The 16524-nt window shown below is 41.2% G+C and overlaps 1 protein-coding gene across 3 annotated transcripts in view; it reads left to right on the plus strand.

Moving 5' to 3' along the window:
* QSER1 (glutamine and serine rich 1) overlaps positions 1-16524 on the plus strand; it is a 110620-nt gene that overhangs the window by 53438 nt on the left and 40658 nt on the right. For all 3 annotated transcript variants that reach the window (XM_073658111.1, XM_073658113.1, XM_073658112.1), the window contains exons 2-3: positions 14917-15029; positions 16213-16374. In XM_073658111.1, the coding sequence (XP_073514212.1) occupies positions 14917-15029; positions 16213-16374 (275 nt within the window). The remainder of the gene's footprint in view (positions 1-14916; positions 15030-16212; positions 16375-16524) is intronic.

The raw sequence follows: 16524 nt of genomic DNA on the forward strand, positions 1-16524 counted from the left end.
TGTGACCTACCTGTCACCGCCCCATGACCCCCTGCCATGTGATGAAAGCCCCCAGACTGTTCTGATTGGAGCGATCGATGATGACCTCGATCGCTCCAATCACAGTACCTGAATACAGGTGACCAGGTGGTCACAGGGAGGTGTCACCGCCCCGCAGTCGTCCCAGCAGAGAAGACAAACCAGCGCCCCCCGAAAACTATGAGCCACTGTTTCCTGATTTCGTGGCGGAATCGGGAATCAATTTTGACACCACCGGCCTCACAGAAATAGACTTTTTCAAAGTCTTTTTCTCTGAGGATTTTATAAACCTCATGGTGGGCCAAACTAATTTGTACGCTCATCAGTTTTTGGAACAAAACCCCTCCATCATTTTCTAATTGGTCTCCTGTAGATGCTGTAGAAATTATGAAGTTTTGGGGCCTGGTCCTTCATATGGGGATCGTGAAGAAGCCAGAAGTTCGGCAATACTGGAGTGTTGACGTTTTGTATAACACTCCAGTGTTCCGAATGGTCATGACCCAGACACGTTTTGAGGTCATCCACAAGTTCTTGCATTACAACTATAATGCAAGGTGTCCTGCACACGATGACCCAAACTTTGATAGTCTTTTCAAAATTCGGCCTGTCATCGAACACTTCAACAACAAGTTTGCTGAAGTGTACGTGCCCCAAAGGGACATCTGTGTGGATGAGTCCTTAATTGCTTTTAAGGGGCGGCTTGGATTCCGGCAGTACCTGCCCAGTAAGAGGGCCAGATACGGAATCGAGCTGTATAAACTTTGTGAGAGTACCTCAGGGTACACTCACAAGTTAGAGTTTACGAAGGGAAGGACTTCCAGGATTGAACCCCCTGGATGCCCCCCTGTTCTGGGAGTGAGTGGGGAAATTGTGTGGGACTTGGTGCACCCACTGCTGGATAAAGGTTGTCACCTGTACGTGGATAACTTTTATACCAGTGTCCCTCTCTTCAAGTCCCTCTCTGCGCGACGTACCGCAAAAATCAGAGAGGCATCCCAAAGACGCTAATTGGGCAGATGCTCAGAAGGGGTGAGAGCAGAGCCCAATGTAGCTACCACCTGCTGGTGGTCAAGGACAAGAGGGATGTCCTTCTCTTGACCACCATACATGGTGATGGCAGCACCCTCAGCACTGTACGAGGTTGTACTACACAGGTCGGCAAACCAGACTGTGTAGTGGGGTACAACAAGTACATGGGGGGAGTTGATCTCTGATCAAGTCCTCCAGCCGTGCACTGCTTTGAGAAAGGCCAAGGTATGGTATAAGAAGTTGGCGGTGCACCTTGTACAGATGGCAATGCACAATGCTTTCCTTCTGTCACAATGTGCAGGCCAGACTTCTGCGTCGTACCTTCACTTCCAGGAGACAGTTATCAAGGCCCTGATATTTGGCAGCAGTGACGGAGTGGGCCCCAGTACTTCCGGAACTGAAGGACCAAGAATTGTACCAGGCCAGCATTTCCCGGGGCAGATCCCTCAAGTCGCAAAAAAAGGTAAGTCACAAAAGAGGTGCAGAGTGTGTTATAAAAGTGAAATACGCAAGGACACCATTTATCAATGTGACACCTGCCCCGACAAACCTGGCCTGTGCATGAAAGAATGCTTCAAAAAGTACCATACTTCCATGCACTACTAAATTAATTTCTGACGTATGACAACCTGATGAACACTACACAACTGACGTAGTGTCAGGTTGTCATACGTCAGTTGTGTAGTGTTAGTCAGGTTGTCCTACACAACTGACGTATGACACTACATTATAACATTCAAAAATCAGCTACCACTTCCAAAAAGGGGGCACTTGTTGTGCATTTCCACTGTTTAGTTACATCAGGGGCTCTGAAAACGTGACATGACGCCCACAGACCATTCCATCAAAGTCTGCATTCCAAAGCGTCACTCCTTCCCTTCCGAGCACTGACATGCGCCCAAACAGTAGTTTTCTCCAACACATGGGGTCTCAGCGTACTCAGGAGAAACTGGACAACAGATTTTGAGGTCCACTTTCCCCTGTTACCCTTGTGAAAATATATTTTTTTTAACATTTTTGTGGAAAAAATGTTTTGTTTTGTTTTTATTTTCACAAGTCAACATTATAATTTTCTGTGAGGTACCTAGGGGTTCAAAGTGCTCACCACACATCTAATTAAGTTCCTCAAGGGTCTAGTTTCCAAAATGGGGTCACTTGTGGGGGGTTTCCACTGTTTAGGCACATCAGGGGCTCTCCAAACCCGACATGGGGGACCGCTGTGAATTCCAGCGAGTTTGGCATTGAAAACGTCAAATGGCGCTCCTTCCCTTCCGAGCCCTGCCGTGCGCCCAAACAATGGTTTTCCCCCACATATGAGGTATCAGCATACTCAGGAGAAATTGCACAACAACTTTTGGGGTCCAATTTCTTCTGGTACCCTTGTAAAAATAAAAAATTGGGGTCTAAAATAAAATTTTAGTGGAAAAAAGTAAAATGTTCATTTTTCCCTTTCACATTCAATTAATTGGTGTGAAGCACATGAAGGGTCAATAAACTTCTTGAAGGTGGTTTTGAGCACCTTGAGGGGTGCAGTTTTTCTGTCATAAAAGCCTCTCAAAGTGACTTCAAATGTGATGTGGTCCCTAAAAAAAAAAAAAAAGTTTTTGTAAATTTTGTTGTAAAAATGAGAAATCGCTGGTCTACTTTTAACCCTTATAGCTCCCTAAAAAAAAAAAAATTTTGGTTTCAAAATTGTTGCTGTAAAGTAGACATGTGGGAAATGTTATTTATTAACTATTTTGTGTGACATATCTCTGATTTAAGGGCATGAAAATTCTAAGTTTGAAAATTGCAAAATTATCGCCAAATTTCCGTTTTTCTTCACAAATAATCGCAAGTTATATCGAAGAAATTTTACCACAATCATGAAGTACAATATGTCACGAAAAAACAGTATCAGAATCGGGGATCCGTTGAAGCGTTCCAGAGGTATTACCTCATAAAGTGACAGTGGTCAGAATTGTAAAAATTAATGGATATGAATAGCGGTACCAGAGCGCCAATAACAGGGCAAAAATATTAAAAGGACTAATTTATTAATACACACATACACAACGCGTTTCGGTGGACACAGCCACCTTCATCAGGTGTGACAAGCAGCAAACAATTGATCCTTATATACATTTGACTAGCTATACAATTACTTAAAAGGGGCGGGGCCAGATACAGAGTAATACTTCTATATTAACCCCTTGAGTTCATATATGCTCAATAGAGTAAAAAGGATTGCTATAAATTAATGCCTAATGAAGCATAAAGGGTTCTTATAAAAAGGATTCACTGTATAAAAACTTGTGAATCCTATAATCATAAATAATAATTTTTACATACAACATAAAACAATATATAAATATAAAGTTATAAAATTACAATCAGTTTCTATCATTATAAGTAGGGAAAAGTAGACAAAGAAAGGAAAGGGAAAAAAAAAAAAATCAAAAAAAAATTTTAGAAAAAAAATAAATAAATAAATAAAAAAAAATTTTTCTCCCAAAAAAAACCACAGAACAAAGTGAAATTATTAAATGGGACAGCTGGACAGAAAGACAATCCTCGACCTAACAAGGATTGTTCAGCTTCAGATAGCACATAGCTAGAAATATTAAAAATACCCCCACAACCGATAGGGGTTTCTATCTGCAGGGAATTTGTATTCTGGTTCATTGGCAAGATTTCATTTTCTTTATATTTGGATTGTGTCTCAATTTCGGCATTTGGACTATTTTTGTTATTGAGGCCTCAGGTTTTTCCACTCCCTCTACATCCCCTAAATTTCTTTTACGTTTTGGACAACGTCCCGGGACCACGTGGAAAAAATGTGTAATTTTCGTTTTATTAGTTTGAGATGCAACTGCATTCTGTGTTTGAGAATTTATCAAGATACTATTTTCATTCAAAATCGGAGATAATTCCAAGGATGTCATTCTGTTTATAGGGGGTTTTATGTGGTTTATACCACTTGTTTTATCAGAAGGTCTCCCTTGATTTAAAATATTCAGTGTATCCGCTATCCAGCAATAGGAATCTGTATTGCACTAGAAAGCTCTGAGATATTAGATCCACTATGGGATATCTCCTGTGTGTTAATATGTAATGTGAAGTTCAGTTCATCAATATCTGCTACTTGTGTGGAAATAGTAGGCGGATTAGCAATAAATTCTACATCTGCTGCTTGTGTGGATAAAATAGGTGGATCAGTAATCAGTATGGAGGGAGGAGTAATTTCCATACACATTCCCTCTATTATAAGGTCATTATTTTTTTCCAAATTAGAATTAAATGCAGTATTTTTCTTGTAATTATTGTTAATGGATAACAATACAACCCATTGCGCCTTGTTCTCTCCTTTCTTTACAGAATTGTAAAAATTGGCCTGGTCATTAACGTGCAGACCACCATTGGGGGTAAAGGGATTAAACGAGGGTACCAACAATTCTGACCACGTGTGTGTATATTGTACTTGCGATCAAGTCATCATGAAATATGTAAATTACATTTATAGAGAAAATGGGGGGGACACATCAATAACGCTTTAAACTTTAAAAATATAACATTCTGTAGAATAAGATTCCAGTACTGACATATTTTTGCCTTCCAAAAAATAGACTAAAAAAAAAAAAACAATCAAAGAATTATGTACCCCAGAATGGTAGCAATAACAACTACAGCTCATCCTGTTAACTTTTTTTTTTTTTTTCTGTTTAAAAGACATGAGGCATAAGGAAAATATCTAAATTTGGTTTTGCTGGAATTGTATGGACTTTCAGGAAAACGTAACGTTGTCTTTTTACTGCAAAGTGAGCGTCATTAACATGAAACCTTAGCATCAATAAAGAATGGCCTTTTGATTTATTTTTTCCCCACCATTCTACCTCACAAAACCTTTTCTTTCTACATTATTTTTCAGACTAATATGGATTAAAGACAAAATTACATTTTCATTAAATGCATGCTTGTAGACATCAGACTGACTGTTAACATTGGTATCTTCTATTCTAATGGACTGCAGCCTTAAAGCGGTCCTGGGTTGTGAGCCCCAATGGGGACAGTGCCCATAATGTCTGTAAAGTGCTGTGGAATTAATGGCGCTATATAAGTCAGTAAAATAAATAATGGATGTCTGACGTTTGCATTTTTGTTGTATACAAAGGCTGCAAAAAAACACTGACGCTAATGTGCAAAGTATTGATTTTGTAGAAGTCACTTTAGGCTCCTTTCTTCCAGTATTGCCAGTTTGACATACTTGACATATTTTAAGGATTCTAATTTGCGTATTAAAAACGTAATTATGACTAGCTACAAGATTATGACCTGTGTTTGGGTCTAGGGATACAGCATGCCCACGACCTGTGTGCTCACGTACACTGTGTGCAGAACTATTAACTTCACAGAACTCCACTTGGACTCAGATGTCAGCAAGATGGAGGTGAGGTACTACTATGGGCTGGTATTATTAAAGATGAGCTAGTTGGACCTTTTCAGGTTAAAGATGATCTCCAAATGAACTCCCAAACCTACTACCAGTTTTTAGAAAACATTTTCTACAAGCAGTGGTACAGGAAAAAGTTTGTATTTTTCAAGAAAATCATGATTTTTATGCAACATACCTGAAATCTGAATATTTATTAATCTTTTGGATTGCCCCACCTCACTGTAGTTGTTCATTAATAACAATAATCAACAAAAATGTTTACGCGATACACACAAAATTGTGAGTTACAGTTAAATTATACACAAAATGTACATTTGGAGCAGGAAGGTTGAACTTGATGGACCTAGGTCTTTATTCAACCTACGTAACTTTGTAACAAAGTTGCCTATTTGTGCTTGATGTAGAGTGAAGCATTAATAAATTTATAAACAAACAAATGGCATTGTTTTTCATTTTGATTTATGAATACCTGTGGTATAAGACGCTCCCATTACTAACCGCGTAGTAAAATGGCCCCCGGTCTTTTCACCGGTGCGTCCGGTCTCTTGTACGGCTCGTGATGGTCTAAAAAGGACCTGGGTGACGTCATTTAGTTGTGTGACAGGTCACGCGACCGCCGACGTCAGCGATCGCGTGACCTTTCACATGACTAAATGACGTCACCGCAGGTCCTTTTTAGACCATCACGAGCCGTACAAGAGACCGGACGCATCGCTGAGGAGACTGGGGGATATCGGAAGGTGAGTATAATGTATATTTTTTATTTTAAATTCTTTTTTTTTAACAGGTACTATAGTACCCGGGTCTGGATGGGAGTCTCCTCTTCTCCAGACCCGGGTACCATCCGCACATAGAATCGCTTAATATCCGCATGTGCACATGTAGTCATGCGGATATTAAGCGATTCTATGCAGGTCAATGGCGGCAATTACGCTGCGTGTCCCCAAATTTAGTGAACATGCTGCGTATTTTTCCACAATGATAATCCGTAGCGGAAATTTCCGCAGCATTTGCACAGCACATGCGGATTATCATTGGGGACCATGGGGCACGTATTACCAAGTGTTTTTAAGAGTTTTCTCTGCGGAAATTCCGCTGCAAAAACCCTTGAAAAACGCATAGTGGGCACACAGCCTAAAAGATAATGTCCCTTTTTAGGCTTTTCAGTTATTGCTTCAGTTTTCATAAGTTATTTGCCTGGATGAACTCTGTGAAGAAATGAACAGTTTTAACCACTCTTTTTTTTGTGAGCTGCATTACAGCAGTGAAATAAGGAAGTGTGATCTGTGCACTTGGTTTTACATTTTCTCCAAAGGATGTGCATCTTTACAACTATTTTAGTTGCTTCTATGTTCCTAAAATTGAAAAAAAAAAAAATAATAGAAGGGGATATACAAATAAACTGCATAGGCCTAGACAGACTCTGCTGTAGTTCCTATAGTAGGCAGTCAGACAGCCTTGTTCACACACAGCTGCATGATCTGGCCACATGGGAACCATCATGGAGTGTTGGTGATCTCTTCAGATAAGAGAGATTAGAAACAAAGCAATCAAGTAGCTTCTAAAAATATTGTAAATCCCTGTGATGCGGGAAGTTTGGATCCACAGTCTGGCTGGGATTTGTGGTTGTAATAAAGACACAGAAATACGCCAGTGAAATTGGATCATTTTGGTTTTCTTTGGAAACTGCAACTGGTTTATGACAGATATTTCAACCATGTAGATATTCGTTTGGTTTTCAGCGGTTTCCTTTTTCTCTGCCTTATGGATTCACTTAAAGCCAGTCTGATCCAGTTACTATAATTATCCTGCTCTACCTAGTCGTTCTCTTGTAATTCTCTCTACATTTTCTCTACATTTTATATTGAAAGATTCAACCGGAAAATGAGCCACATTCTGTTCATACAGCTGGATCACTTCATCTACTCCCAACATCTGTAGGGGCCCACAAACCTCCGACTGGGCCGATGGTTGGATCGTGGCATTGTAAAGACCCCAAAATATTGTACCACTGCTTTAGGTCATATATTCCTTTCTCATAAGAAGCTGTAGATCTCTTAACTTGGGAATGATCTGTTCCCTAACTCAAGATTGCCTGAGTTGAATCGTAGAGGTGTGGGATCTGACTGGTGTCTATCTCAAATGTCTTCAGACTTTTTTTTAAGGTTGCCTTTTATAATTAGTTTGATGTTCTACTTCTACCTTGTTTTCATTGGTGATCTAAAAGTGACCATATACATTAGATCAGTGTTTCCCAAACTCCAGTGCTCATTGCCTTCAACAGGTCATGTTTTCAGGATTTCTATAATGTTACATAGGTGAGAGAATTCCTAATGCCTTGATACTTCCATCACGTGTGCAATACTAAGGAAATCCTGAAAACATGACCTGTTTGCGGGGGGGGGGGGGGAGTTAGGGAAACACTGTACTAGATGATTATCTGCCGAACTCGCTGACTTTGTCAGGATCAGGCAACCATCTAGCGTGTGTGGAGGGTGACCTGATTGTTCCCTGATTAAATGTCAGGGGTAAAAGGATTGGGCATGTTGGCCTATTCTTTGTTCTTAAGGTTGATAACATACTACCAGACGCCTCAGACAGTGGCTTATTTTCTCCATTGAGAAGAACACATCAATGCTCGGCCAAGTCCATGTGTGTGGTGGGTAGGAAGGAATAACGGTTATCCAAACGAATCTTCAGGCAGCAGCTTTAAAATAAAATCATTTTTTTGCCTTCAATGTTTAATCAGTTTTTCTTGTCTGCAAATATTGATGGAGGTTTCTCAAGCTTTTCTTGGCGATCAGTCAGCACTAGAATACAGCTACAATGCCATGGGTCTGCTGTCAGTTTCTTTATGCTGATCCATTCACTTGAGCGGGCAAGTTTGAACAAAAATCGGACCAATAAAGGACATGTCAATCAGTCAGAAAATAGCCCTTCTATGTGAATAACCCAAGGACTGTACAACCCCTGGCAAAAATTATGGAATCACTGGGCTCTGAGGATGTTCATTCAGTTTTAATGTTGTTGAAAAAAAGCAGATCACAGACATGGCACAAAACTAAAGTCATTTCAAATGCCAACTTTAGGGCTTTAAGAAACACTAAAAGAAATCAAGATTAAAAATGTGGTACTCAGTAAGGGTAATTTTTTTTCAGACCAAGTAGAGGGAAAAAATTATGGAATCACCCTGCAAATTTTCATTTCCAAAACTAACACCTGTATCAAATTAGATCTGCTAATTAGTCTGCATCTAAAAAGGAGTGATCACATCTTGGAGAGCTGTTGCACCAAGTGGACTGACATGAATCATGGCTCCAACACGAGAGATGTCAATTGAAACAAAGGAGAGGATTATCAAACTCTTAAAATAAGGTAAATCATCACGCAATGTTGCAAAAGATGTTGGTTGTTCACAGTCAGCTGTGTCTAAAATCTGGACCAAATACAAACAACATGGGAAGGTTGTTAAAGGCAAACCTACTGGTAGACCAAGGAAGACATCAAAGCTTCAAGACCGGAAACTTAAAGCAGTATGTCTCCAAAGCAGGAAATGCACAACAAAACAAATGAGAAACAAATGGGAGGAAACTGGAGTCAATGTTTGTGACCGAACTGTAAGAAACCGCCTAAAGGAAATGAGATTTACATACAGAAACTAAACATAAGCCATCATTAACACCTAAACAGAAAAAAACAAGGTTACAATGGGATAAGGAAAAGCAATTGTGAACTGTGGATGACTGGATGAAAGTCATATTCAGTGATGAATCGCGAATCTGCATTGGGCAAGGTGATGATGCTAGAACTTTTGTTTGGTGCCGTTCCAATGAGATTTATAAAGACTGCATGAAGAGAACATGCACATTTCCAGTCATTGATGATATGGGGCTGCATGTCAGGTAAAGGCACTGGGGAGATGGCTGTCAGTACATCTTCAATAAATGCCCAAGTTTACATTGATATTTTGGATAGTTTTCTTATCCCATCAATTGAAAGGATGTTTTGGGATGATGACATTATTTTTCAAGATGATAATGCATCCTGCTATAGAGCAAAAGCTGTGAAAACATTCCTTGAAAGAAGACACATAAGGTCAATGTCATGGCCTGTAAATAGTCCGGATCTCAATCCAATTGAAAATCATTGGTGGAAGTTGAAGAAAATGGTCCATGACAAGGCTCCAACCTGCAAAGCTGATCTGGCAACAGCAATCAGAGAAAGTTGGAGCCAGATTGATGAGTACTGTTTGTCACTCATTAAGTCCATGCCTCAGAGACTGCAAGCTGTTATTAAAGCCAGATGTGGTGCAACAAAATACTAGTGATGTATTGGAGTGTTCTTTTGTGTGTTTGGGCTAGTAAGGGTGTAGTCCACTGGTTGGCAGCTTTAGGCCCTCTTCACAGAGGCTGGAGGATCCCTCTACCTTTATTGATGTTAATGAGCCTTTTTTTTTTTAATAGCAAGAATCATATTATAGTCTATAGAATTTTTTCTGTCAGAAGCTACCATTGACCTCTGTGTGAATAGAGCCAAAAGATATGGGAACATTTGGTGATGCTAATATTTGTCATTTTGAAGGTGATTTCCCCCCCCCCCCCCAGACATGAGATTACACTTCCATGTCTTGGGTTTGTCTTCCATTACCAAGGTAACACTTTATTCTATCTGTCTGAGATCTGAAACGTTCTCAAGATCCTATTTTCCCTATTAGCATGAAGGCAATCCCTAGAACTAAGTAATAGCACAGATTAGGTCTGTGAAGACGATGTAAGTGGTGTATTCCCATATCCTTGTGCCTTTATGAATCATTGAAAAGCCCAGGATCGTGAAGGCTTTCTGCGAGAGTGGCTGTGTTTTATAAGCCTTGGAAGTGCGCCACACAGTATGAGCTCATGAACATCCACACGGACTGTCATAAGGAGTCAGGGATTTTTTTATTGACTATAATGAGCTATACTTTATAGTTTTATTGTGCAGCGCATATCAAGCCCAGCCAGAATTGAGCGCTCTGGTGCTATTTTCGGTGTTAAGGCCTCATGTCTTCCAGATGGAGGACTTCACAGAACAGCTATGCTTCCACTCAGCAATTCCGTTCTTTTCAGAAACTATTGTCTGTACTCCTTACACAGCCCCCTAGGATGGATGTTTAGTGTGGTACGCTGACCACCGCTAGTCATGCTATTGGTACTGTAACTTATTTTTATGTCGGGAAGAAAACTATACCATTGATGCCAATGTACAAATCTTATTAGGAGAGACTTAAATGGGTGGTCCACTACTTGGACAGGTTTCTCTTAAATACTATAGTCTCCAGGGTAAATATAATTTACTGATACTAGTCTCCCTCTCCAGGGCTGTTCCAGCTATGTCTGTGCCGGATGTCATGTTACCTTGTCTGCAGCGCTCTCGTGGCATAATCGGCAGTCACTAATGGTCTCTTTTGCTCACACATCCCTCCGCGATCTTCGTAATTGTGAGAACTGCATCCCATTAGCAGCCACTGATTGACTGCAGCTCTCCCGTGGCTTAACTGTGTGTTGGGAGACCTGACTTGTACTTCTCTGGTGGGGCCCTGGTTCGGGAGGTGAGTATACGGCTTCTCTATTTTACTCCGGGAAATATAATCTTTATAGATGGGTTATCCAAGTAGCTGCAACCCCTTTTATACAACATGACTGATTACCTTTTATACAGTCCTGTCTGCAGACTGCATGGTGTAGGACAGGAGTAGCTCTACATATTAATGTACTGTGACAAAGTCACTGGCAAAGCACTGGAGGGGAGATATGTAGCACTGAGATTGATAGCTCCAGTAATATAAACATAGGAAAATGCTCCAGCACACAAAGTGATGAGATGTTAATCAGCCATGTTTAGTGCTAGAGCATTTGATGTGGGGTGGGCCTGGAGGCACAAGCTCTGTAGCTGTATTGTCATGTGAAGGAACGTTAAACCTTGTGTTTGTTCCTGAAGCGGGCGGTTACCCGTAGCAACAAGACTTGTCTCATATTGTTTTGTTTTCTGTTAGGCCGGGAAGACCGTGTTTGTTTTACTGTGCTTTATACAGTTCCCTTAATAAACCACAACAGAATATTTAAAGGGAAGGTACCGTCAATAAAAAAAAATTCCAACAATTGAAAAAATGTAAAGTATTAATGTTTTATTTTTTTAAAAAATATATATTATACTTTTTGTTTTTAATTAAGTAAAATATGAAAAATAATTTAAAAAGGTTTGGTATTTCCACTTTTAAACACTAGAGGGAGCAGCTGCTGAAAAATGCCATTTAAACCTAGTGGACAACTAGCTCACATTACGACTGCAGTAAATGTGGACGGGGTCTGGTCACGTGTGTGACATCACTCCTCTCCTCCCCTTCTGGGTGTTAGCAAAAAGATAAGAAAGGATGAAGTTTAGGATTAGATAGGTCTGGAGTGATCACACATGATGGGATTAGATATACTAGTCTGGGGCGTATTGTGCATTTTTTGGTGACTGCCAGTGATACTGACAAGTAGACCACGTCACTGAAGACGGCCAGTAGCACCGATTGTGTTCATTGGTGCTGCTAGCTGTATCATAAGCTGGGGTTTAGATACGTGGAGTGTAACAATCACTGGGATTAGATGTTGAGTTTAGTGGAGTGTATCACACAAGATACTCAGAATCGAATGTATGAAATGTGTGACCCCGCTCCGTCCACTTCTATGGGAGCAGTGGTGTAACGTGTGACAGTAGCGTAGCTACCGGGGGCAGAGGGGCGGTTGCCCTGGGCCCTGTGCTCTAAGGGGCCCATCTGGAGCTACGCTACTGTAAACTGTATCTGCATGCTTTGATACAGCCTAAAAATAGCAGCCTGCAGCCGCCCCAGAATTGGTGAATCACATTAGATGCGCCAATTCTGTCACTTTGCCAACGCACCAGGGCAATCAGGAAGAGCAATCAAGGTAATGGTAGTTGGGATTTGTCAAAAATCACAGCTGGCATCAAGCCCTGGGGTTAGTAATGGAGAGGCGTCTATCAGACACCCCCATTACTAACCCAATAATGAAATATATTTTATTTAATAAAAACACTCCCTGACACTTTCCCTGGTTCACCAATTTATTTTTGAAAAAAAACATGCAGGTCTGCTTTAGTCCACAAATGGAAACCTGAAAAACATAAAACAAGAGAATAAAGACAAGACACTGTCACTGTTCCTACGATCCCTGAATCTGACGTCCAAAGGCTATGGATCCTCATTCAGAGAACCAATCTCCATAGGCTGTAGCAGCAGCCACTCCAGGTCTCGCTGCACTCCGCAAGGCCTTTCAGCTGTGATGAGCGGTGACGTTAGTAACTACTCTGCTCATCCCGAGCCCTTTGTATAATGGCCCCATATAGTATTCCACAGTATAATGGGCCCCATATACTGCCCCACTGTATAATGGGCCCCATAATGGGCTTGTTCTGTGTGTTCAAGTTGGCGGTGAGTGGTGATAGCAACCTGCTCTGTAATCCTAACAGGCTGAAATCACCGCTGGCCGCCGCAGATACTCACCTCTCCCAGGACCTCCACTCCCCGACACTTCCTCTCCCCTGCAGCTTCTGTCATCGCACGCACTGAGCAGTGTGTGCGATGATAGGGGAAACTGGAGCTCGCAGCTTACACAGTGGGCTCTACAAAGATGGCAGTGATCTCCTCCCACAACGGAGACCTGGACAGCCCAGGGGTGTACCCAAGTCGTAGGTGAGGAGCGGCGTCATTGCAGGAGATGCGGTCGGACAGCGACCACAGTCTCTTATGCCCAGGACTGCCGTAAGTGAGGTGTGTAACTTCTGCTCGGACTTTTTACACACACCCAAATGAAAATGGCAGCCCCCAGTGTCTGATGTAAAAAATAATTAAAGTTGTAGATTTTAATTTTCTATTAAAAGCAGTCTATAATGTAATCGGCTAAGCGTCCCTCTGTCTGAAGCCTTTATAGACTGTGCATGCGCGACGCGCAGTCTGGCTCCAGACAGAAGAACCCATGGAGCCGTTACAGGTAAGAGGAGGTGTATGGCGCCGGAGATCACGGTATGCGTAGACATTATTTTTTACCATTCTTTACTGTCACACTATATAAATCCATGCTGTTTGCATGGATTTATATAGTGTGACCAAGTTGTCAAGCACTTTCCAGGTGATGCTAAAATCGCTTGGAAAGCGCTTGTCAACCCGCATGCAGAAATGCATGTGAAGAACGCTTCACATCCGCATGTCCCTGGCAGGAAAAACGAATGTACAATCCGCATGTACAATCCGTATGCGTTTTAAGACTAGTTTAACCATTCTATTACCTGTATGCCCAGAATAATAGGTAAAAATGTTCCAGGGGTGACAGATTCCCTTTTAATGTGACCGCATGAATGCTATTTCGCATACTTGCAGTCATGTGCCGACTAGTCTCATTCTTTTCTCAATGGTCTTTTATTGAGAGAACTGTAGGACACTGGTCTGCATGTGTCCTCAGGTATGCAAATCGAATACAGTCAACCAAGTGACCACCCACTTGCAGGAGCATACAGGGGAATTGAAACAGTGTGTGCATCGTATAATGTTTCGATTTGGCTGTCACATAGTGGCTGCAGGATTTTGTTCTGAAACTGGAAATCCAGCCCTAATTGCTCTAGTCTGGTGCAGAAAGTGAAAAAAAAAAAAGCATATTCTCTTGAATCTGCACCGCTCCTGGTTCTCCTAGCATTCACATAACCACTGCAGCCAATTGATGACCACTGATCGCCTTTCGTTATTCCGTCAGAGCAGAAATCCAATGTGACGTAATATAAAAGTTCTCACTGTTGGAGCACAAGTTACAGGTAAAATAGCCCACTGCCATGGCTCAGATCACTGGCAAAACTGATTAGAGTCTGCTAGCACCCATTGGCTATGTAGCTTGCAAAAGATAAGACCAAAGTGGTGATAAACCACTTGTGTCTTTCCCTCAGTGTCCCCTGCTGTCTTTGACTGGGGTCCCACACTGACTGCTGACGTAACTGTATGCAATTGGGAACAGGTTAATAGAAGTGATCTATCATTTGGTTTGTAAAGCTTGCAGTATTTTTTCTCAGGAGTGGGTGATAAATGTAGAATTGGTGACTTGTTTCTATTATACCTTTTCTCTGATTGTTCCTCCCCTGGTTTTGGCTCCCACTCCTGAGAAAAAATACTGACCAAATACTGATAGTGGGGCCGTGGTCTTAGTGTATTACAAGGTGGCTAATAAGCCAAATGCTAGAATATTTTCAACAACAAGAAAAAAATTGTAAGCTCCCTTTACTATGCAAAACTACATGCAATATTTTTAATAGTAGTATTATTAAATGTATTATTTTTTTTCTTGCAAGTTTACACAGCCTTTAATAGTCCCAGTTGCAAAGCCTAATATGTATAATCTTTGTTTCCACAGTCTGAGCTATGGAGCTGGGCATCCTTCTCATTCAGAAACAGAGCTCCTCCACCGGCAGACCTACGCGGCCACTCATCAGCTCCCTGGATATGCCACCACACACCATCCTACAGGTGGGAAATGTGCAGATCTTAGTGGTAATTTACTAAATGAAATTGTAGAAGGCCGTATATCCCTGAGTGCAGTCTCTCCTTCTACCCTATGCCGGTTCTATAAAACTGACGGCCTATCCTTAGAATGGAGCATGACTAGTAAAGGGTTTTCCCGCACCTCCCCTACCATCTGATGATGAAATTGTCAGCAGGTGTCCTACAGAATCTAATGCTTCATTTAGTGTTTTTCCTTCTGTATTAGGGTTTGTGCACACATTAAGTATTTGCTGCATTTTTGTCCCCTTTTTTTTTTTTTTTTACGCAGGTTTATCACAAAATTAGAAGCGTTTCCTAGTACCAGCAAAGTGAATGATATTCCTGAAATCTCATACGTTGCCTTTGCTTATTGTTTTGCTGCAAATTTGAATCTGTTTCAGATCTGCAGCATTAATTCTTAGTGTTTTTCACCTATTTTATTGCCTGGGAAAAACGCACTTATTCATGCCCCGTTTTTCCTGCAATGAGAGACTTTTTTGATGCAGAAATATGTGCACCAAATACTTAATGTGTGCATACCCATAGGGTCGTACCAGGAGTTATAATGTGTATTTAGTGAGTCCGTCTTGCTAAAGGATGTTATAGTTTTCTAATAGGAGTAGTACTCTTTTATTATTGATTTTGTTTTGGATGTGCCATCTGTTAGTTCTGTAGGTTTGTGTTCCTTTCATTAGCACTCCCATTACATATGGCCAGCTGTTTTGGTGCCTGCCACCCAATGCCAGAAAACCCCTCTAAATGGCCATTTTTCTGTTGCTGAGTGCCATTTCTCCTTCGATATTTATATGGCACAGCTCGGTAACTCTGGTAGTGACTGGCTGCTATCACACTTTACAAGTAAATGGGTCTGATCTGCAGAGTCGGGCACAGCGACTACTAACCTGACAGTGTCTGCTAACAATGGAGGGTAACCTGGGTGCCCGGAGTCTGACTCCACTCATCTGTAATTGTAGGCTGATCCTTAGGATAGGACATACGTTTTAAAGAATGGGATAATCCCTGTAATAGTAGTGGAGTTCTGTCTTTTGGCTTTATGTACTGGAATCAGTCCCTTTTAAAGCAGATAATGAAAAAAAGCTTTTTCAAAAATAATTGCACCAGCAGAATAGAATTGTAACTTGTCCTGAAATGAACAAATGTCTTGCAGGTTTATCTGGCATTTTTGACACCAGCCTCCACGTGGCCAGTGGTAACACTACAGAAACGTCAGTGATGAACTTTTTGTCTGCAATAGAGTCTCGGACAGCTCAGGCAGCGTCATCGGGCACCACGCTCCTGCCACAGTTCAGGGCTCCATCATGGCAAACTGGTAACGGTTACATTTTGCTTCTATCACTTAATTTTAACTCTTGTGGTTTCTAATGTATTCATACAACTTGTAAGGTGCTCAGCTGCAGGGTGGTTTTTAAGTTTGGCTGTGCATCTTAGATAGCTGTATGCCAAAATGTCATTCTGCCAA

This window comes from Phyllobates terribilis, unplaced genomic scaffold (genome assembly GCF_046119375.1).
Source record: "Phyllobates terribilis strain yellow unplaced genomic scaffold, ASM4611937v1 Scaffold_13__5_contigs__length_258822181, whole genome shotgun sequence".
Lineage (NCBI taxonomy): Eukaryota > Metazoa > Chordata > Amphibia > Anura > Dendrobatidae > Phyllobates > Phyllobates terribilis.